The 7152-nt window shown below is 45.7% G+C and overlaps 1 protein-coding gene across 1 annotated transcript in view; it reads left to right on the forward strand.

The window, feature by feature from the left end:
* Nucleotides 1-7152, forward strand: part of KDSR (3-ketodihydrosphingosine reductase) — a 34310-nt gene that overhangs the window by 4743 nt on the left and 22415 nt on the right. The window contains exons 4-5 of the mRNA XM_010854815.1: nt 2964-3029; nt 3221-3316. Coding sequence (XP_010853117.1) covers nt 2964-3029; nt 3221-3316 — 162 coding nt within the window. The remainder of the gene's footprint in view (nt 1-2963; nt 3030-3220; nt 3317-7152) is intronic.

Genomic DNA, 7152 nt, shown 5'->3' on the forward strand with positions numbered 1-7152 from the left:
TAGCCTTGACTAGATGAACCTTTGTTGGCAAAGTAATGTCTCTGCTTTGGAATATGCTATCTAGGTTGGTCATAACTTTCCTTCCAAGGAGTAAGCGTCTTTTAATTTCATGGCTGCAGTCACCATCTGCAGTGATCTTGGAGCCCAGAAAAATAAAGTCTGACACTGTTTCCACTGTTTCCCCATCTATTTCCCATGAAAACATGTCAACTGTTCCTAATTACATTGTTTTTAAAATGGTGAAATTGTTTGAATTATTTTGGATTTCAGGTTATTACCAAAGCAATGCATATCCTCTAACACACATAGACAAATTCAAGTGATCCAATAACAGAATGCTTTCCTAGAAAATGATCTCATTTCAGTTATTTATTCAAATTAACATAAGGGGAAGGAGGTATTAAAAATATTTTTTGATTATGCAATTTTTTGATGAATGCAATGGTATGTGTATGTATACAATATATATTTTAGGCTAAAACATAATGATAAATTAATAGCCACACACTCATCACCCAACTTAAGAAATGGCATTTTCTAGGCTGGGGCCCCTGAAATCTCCTCTGTTTGCCCACATCAGCCTTATCCTTCTGTCTCATTCCTAGAGGTAACCCCCAACTTGATTTTCATAGTTTTTTTTCTTTTGTTTTTTAGTTTTTTGGCTGTGCCACGTAGCATGTAGAACTTTAGTTCCCTGACCAGGGATCAACCCCTCGCCCCCTGCATTGAAAGTCTTAACCACCGGACCACCAGGGAGTTCCCTTCCATTGTTTTTTTTTTAGTAATTTGACCATAAGTGCATGTCACCCTAAGAAGAGTGTTTACTTCTGCTGCTTTTTGAACTTTATGGCATCATTCTTATTTTGATAGCTTTGTTGAGATAGAATTTCACATACCGTTTAGCTCACTGATTTAAGGTGTGCAGTTCAGTGGGTTTTAGCATATCCACAGAGTTACAGTTATTGCCACGTTCAGTCATGGAACACTCTCATCCTCCCGTAAAGGAGGTCCATGTTCTTTAGCAGTCAGTCCTTCTTCTTTTCCAGCCCCTCCTGACCCTCGGCAATCACTAGCTTATTTTCTCTAAGTTTATACAACATCATTCTTTGTGTATTCTTAGGCAACTTGATCTCTTCACCTGATATTGTTGGTAAAATCCCTCAGTTGCTGCATGAAGTAATCGTTCATTTTTTTTTTATGCTGTCTAGAGTTTTCTTCTATATGTAGACTCTCCTCCATCCATCAGCTCTCTGTCTAGAGTGTCTTGTCTGTGTAGACTATCCTCCATCCATCAGCTCTCTTTCTAGAGTTCTCTTGTCTGTGTAGACTGTCCTCCATCCATCAGCTCTCTGTCTAGAGTTCTCTTGTCTGTGTAGACTGTTCTCCGTCCATCAGCTCTCTGTCTAGAGTTCTCTTGTCTGTGTAGACTGTCCTCCATCCATCAGCTCTCTGTCTAGAGTTCTCTTGTCTGTGCAGACTGTCCTCCATCAGCTCTACTGTGGGTGGGTATTTAGGTTGTCTCCATTTTTTTTTTCAGTTTGCTTTCTTTCTTGCTGTTGCTAAAGTTCATCTCTGTGTACTTTGTACAAGGATGGAATACACCTAGAAATGAAATTGTTGAGTTGAGTGCATGCATCACCAAAATGGTTACACTCCTGCCCCTAGTGACTCCTTGCCAATACTTGGTATTAACAGACTTTGTAATTTTCGCTTTTCTGATGGGTTTTAAATGGTGTCTCACTGCGGTTTGAATTGCCTCATTTTTTCTCTCCAGAAATATGTTAGAGAACTTGGTTGTTTTTGTTGTTAAGTCGCTAAGTCACGTCCAACTCTTTGTGACCCCGTGGACTGCTGGACTGCAGCATGCCAGGCTTCCCTGTCCTTCACCATCTTCCAGAGTTTGCTCGAACTCATGTCCATTGAGTCAGTAATGTTAAGATGCTAAGGTGGTGAAGCAAAGAGAACTTTGCACATCAGTCAGATAAATCTGCCTCGTCTCTTAAAACAGCTGTGGCATAATCCTGGGTACCCCAGAGTTTATTGAATCAGTTCTCTTTTATTGGCTGCTTGCATTTTTCTCCCTTTGCATTCTGTGCTGCAAGCAGATGTCCTCATCTACCTCTCTTTGTGTGTGGGGGGTTTTTTCTCTAGTACCGGGGCCTCCGTCTGTACCCCCTTCTCTGAAGCCCACAGACATTGGAAAGCTGCCAGCTCGGTGGGTCCCCCCAGTTTTGTTGTTTTGTTTTCCTGTCCCTGTGAGCTCTAGTAGAGAAGGGGCATCATCTGGAACACGGATCTGGAGCGTCCAGTGAAGGCCAGTCTCGCTGACGCCGTGTCCGCTCCCTCTCCCTCTCGTTAGCCCCGCTCTTCACCCGGCAGAAGCCTCAGGTCCTGTGGAAAGTCCTTGACTTGCACATCCAGGAAGGGGAATGTCCTCAGGGCTAGGGCGTGCAGGAGGGTCCCAGGGTGGCCTCCCTTCCCAGAGCTGGCCTGTTTCTCTGCGAAGCATAAGCAGGGCCCTGGCGACATTTTTTCCGTGGTAGTTTGTTAACAGTTTTTTTTCCCCCTGCCAAAAATTGCCCATGTGTGCAGGCTGAGTTGCTTCAGTCATGTCCCGCTCTGTAGCCCCCCAGGCTCCTCTGTCCATGGGATTCTCCAAGCAAGAACACTGGGAATGGGTTGCCGTGCCCTCCTCCAGGGAATCTTCCAGACCCAGGGATCGAACCCCTGTCTCCTGCATCCCCTGCATTGTGGGCGGAGTCTTTTACTGCTGAACCACTGGAAGACCTGCCCTCCCATCCCCGATTTGCCTCTCCTGATTGCATTGTCATCAGGTTTCAAGCCCTGCAATCGGAACATCCAAATTGCGCTCCTTATCTACTGGAAAAATGTGCCTTTAATTTTTAAAGACAGTTCTTTTAAAGCCCTGCATAGCTTTGATCATTTTTTTCTCTTTCTAACAGGTGGTGCTTTGTATATCAGTTGATGTATCTCAAGACTATAGCCAAGTAGAGAACGTCATAAAACAAGTAAGAGGTTGGGTCAGTTGAAGTTAATCCACTCGCCTTTTGATTGGTCCTTGCCGGTTTGATGTGTGGCTTGGAGTTGGCATATCTTCCCTGTAGGTCTGATAGTTTTATAGATTTTATTTACTGGCTTGATAGGCTACTCACGGCTTCTTTGTTTCTCTTCCTCGATGCCCAATTTGATAAACTTCCAGGCGCAGGAGAAGCTGGGCCCGGTGGACATGCTTGTAAACTGTGCAGGAATGTCACTTTCAGGGAAATTTGAAGATCTTGAAGTTAGTACTTTTGAAGTAAGTAAAAATTTGTTTCTTTTCTCACTGTGGTGGCCCATACATTAGAAGGGAGAACTGCTGCTGCTGCTGCTAAGTTGCTTCAGTCGTGTCTGACTCTGTGCGACCCATAGATGGCAGCCCACCAGGCTCCCCCGTCCCTGGGATTCTCCAGGCAAGAACACTGGAGTGGGCTGCCATTGCCTTCTCCAGTGCGTGAAAGTGAAAAGTGAAAGTGAAGTCGCTCAGTTGGGTCCGACTCTTCGGGACCCCATGGGCTGCAGCCCACCAGGCTCGTCCGTCCAGGCCAGACTACTGGAGCGGGGTGAACGGGGAACTAGTTCATGGCTAAAACTTTATGAATGAAGTAGGTGAAATGCATTCCAGTTCAACAGAAGCTTCAGCAAACTACAGGAAGGCTGGACAGGGTTTTAGTCCCAGTGACCATCCAGCCTTAGAAGTTTACTCAGGCCGCTGGACCTTGGCTTCCTCAGCTGTAAAATGGGAATGCAGCCTCCAACCTGACACAGATTAGTATTGACTTACTGAGGTCATTTTTATCAACAGAGCTCTTTGTAAGCCAAGAGATGCTGGATTTTCTTGTCAAGTATCAGTGTTTTTAACAATGAAAACCAAAAAAAGTTGGAAGAGCAGACTCTGGCATTCTCAAGCCAAGAGAAAAAGACAATGCATCATATTTTTGTTTGTTTTTTAAAAATGTCAGCCAAAGAAGTGCACAACAGACTTGAAATCCTTCTTAAGTGTATACATAGCATGTTTTTCTTTGTTTGATGTTTCGCCAGCTGTCTCTTGCTGGTCTGTAGAGCCTTCACAGTGGTGATGGGCTTTGAATGATCTTCTTGGTGAAGTTAGAGTGTTTTCTTCGTTTGATGTCGTGCCAGCTGTCTCTCTCTTGCTGGTCTCTAGAGCCTTCGTGCTGGTGATGGGCTTTGGATGATGTTCTCAGTGAAGTTAGAGCGTACCCGCTTTTGTTGAAGAGGAGATTCCCAGAGTAGCAGTTCAGACGTCCTGCTCTGGCAGGCTGGGGGAAAGCACTGTGAACTCTGTGATTTCACGTCAAGCTGGGCAAGTCCAGCAGAGGCAGAAGCAGAGTGATGCCTTAGCTGGGACTCTGGTATTGTAAGGCTTCTTTATCAGCTCAGCAGAAAAGATAGCTGTTGGGTCAGGACTTCCTGGTGGTCCAGTGGTTACGACTCTGCCTTCTGAGGCAGGGGCTGTGGGTTCAATCCCTGGTCTGGGATCTAACATTCTACATGCCACTCAGCACAGCCAAAGGGGAGGGGAATCAAAAGATAGATGTCTTGACCTATATGCCTTTATCTCTAGGTATTGACAGGGAGATTTTGAAGATTATCTCAACAGCTTGAAGGAAGTAGCTGTAGTCTAGGCATGAAGGGATGAGGGGAAAGAGTTCAGAGGTGGCTGGTGCGAGAGGACTGTGAGTGTGTGTGCCTGTGTGTGGAAGATGATACGAAGGGAGGTCGGCGGACTCCTCGGTCGACCATGGACGGTGAAGAGGACCGGTGTGCAAGGATCTGTGTGGTTGCAGCAAGTAAATACGCAGCCGGGCGCCGGGGAGCAGGGTCTGTCCAGGGCACAGAGGGAGGGTACCTGCATCTGTGTCTAACGGAGGTCTGGAGCTCAGAGTCAAAGATCTGTGGGGGTCATAACTGAGCAAGAGCAGCAGGAGCTAAGCACATAAGACCGGGTGACTGTGCGGGCCTGCCCTGGCAGTCCTGGTTAAGACTCTGTGCTTCTGCTGCGGGGCTCACGGGTTCAAGCCCGCCAGGGGACTAAGATGCTGCCTGCCTTGTGGTGTGGCATTAAAAAAAAAGTTCATGCAGCTGCGGGTGGGTGTCAGTGACGAGGAGAAAACACGAAACGGGTGAGATGAAGGAAGAAATAAAACACACGTATAGAATATGAAGTATGCTGCAATATTTAAAAAATGCCTGAATCTAATCTTTTAAAAAAACTCGTTTATTCTCAGCCTGTCTCCCACCACGCTGTCTCCTTCCCTCTGTCTCTCTCACTTTGTTTGAAAAAGCAGTTACAGTCCATTTCTTTGGCACCCCCCCGCCCCGCCCCACATCACCTCCACACCAGCACCTCTGCATGGACTGCTCGTTGCTCTATCCCAGCAGTGGTGTCGTTCGGGCTTCCCTCTAGTTGCGGCTCGTGGGCTCAGGCGCTTCACAGCATATGGGATCTTAATTCCCTGAGCAGGGATCAAACCCACGTCCCTGCATTGCAAGGCGGGTTCTTAACCATTGGAACACCAGGGAAGCCCCAGTAGGAGTTAGTTTTGACTGGGATTGCACTGACATTATAGATACATGTGAGGGAAACTGACATCTTAACGATATTTGGTCTTCTAACCCATATAACATAATACATATCTCCATTTATTTAAGTTTTTTAGCAAAATTATCTCAGTCTTGTTTTGTAATTTTCAGTGTGTGGAGCTTGCATATTGTTTTCCAATATTTTATATTTTTTGATGTTAGTGTAAGTGGTTTTTTTATTTCAATTTCTTGAGTTTTCATTGCTCATGTAGAAAAAACTACAATTGATTTTTGTGCATCGATTGTGCAGTGTTGCTGAACTAAACTATTAATTCTAGTGTTCACTGGACTTTCTGTATCCAAGATCTTGTCATCTGCAAGTCTTCCCTCTTGCATTGCTCTCTAGATACGCTTATTCCATGGGCTGGAACTTCCAGTGCAGTGTTGACTAGAAGTGGCCAAAGTGGACATTTTTGTCTTGTTCCTGACTTTAGGGAGAAAGCAGTTAGTCTTGTACTCTTAAGTATGATGTTAGCTTTGGTTTTGTTTGTTTATTTTTGGTAGATGCCCTTTACCAAGTTTAGCAGTTTATCCTACTTTGCTGAGAGTTTTTGTATGAAATGGGTGTTTAATTTTCTCAGGTGCTTTTCCTGCCTCTGCTGGGTGACCATAGGGTTCTTTTCATCGTCAAATAGCGTGTTAATATGGTGAATTACACTGACTAATTTCCAGATGTTTCCAGCCTTGTGTTCCTGGGATAAACCTCCTTTGGTCAGGATGTGTTATCCTTTCTGTGTTCTTGAGGGATATTAGCTGTAGCGTTTTGTAATGTTACTTTTTGGTTTTGTGTTACTTTTTGGCCTCATAGTATCAGTAGAAGAATAGTCCCTCCTTTTCAGTTTTCTGTTAGAATTTTTCCTTAAATGCGTGGTAGAATTCACCAGTGAAGCCTGAGATTTTCTTTGTGGAAGGTTTTAACTTTAATTTCTTTAATAGATGTAGTGTGTGCCTGCTAAGTTGCTTCAGTCACATCTGACTCTTCACGACCCCACGGACTAGAGCCCGCCAGGATCCTCTGTCCACGGGATTCTCCAGGCAGGAATACTGGAGTGGGTTCCCATGCCCTCCTCCAGGGGGATCTTCCCGGCCCAGGGATCCAACCGTGTCTCCTAGTCGCCTGCGTTGCGGCGGGTGCTTTGCCTCTAGCGCCACCTGGAGGGCTTCCCTGATAGCTCAGCAGGACACGCAGGAGGCAGGGGTTTCACCTGGGAGCCTCTATTATTTTTTCTGCTTTATATTGCACATGGTGATAGACCTAGTTTTTTTATAAGACTTTTACTGTAGAAGCATTGTAATACAGTATCATGAGACTTTCAGGTTGAAAGTGTAAAAGTTTTTCAGAGTTCCCGGGACGAGGGCAAAGGAGACCCTTGGTACCCGTGCGTGTCCTCCCCGGTCACCGGAGCCCACAGGCCCTGGGTAGTTACTGCGGGGGGGCGGGGAGGGGGCCTGCCTTCTGCTTCCTCTTTCAGTCCTTGGCGCAGGCCTGTG

The sequence above is a fragment of the Bison bison genome, unplaced genomic scaffold, assembly GCF_000754665.1.
Source record: "Bison bison bison isolate TAMUID 2011002044 unplaced genomic scaffold, Bison_UMD1.0 scf7180017864349, whole genome shotgun sequence".
NCBI lineage: Eukaryota > Metazoa > Chordata > Mammalia > Artiodactyla > Bovidae > Bison > Bison bison.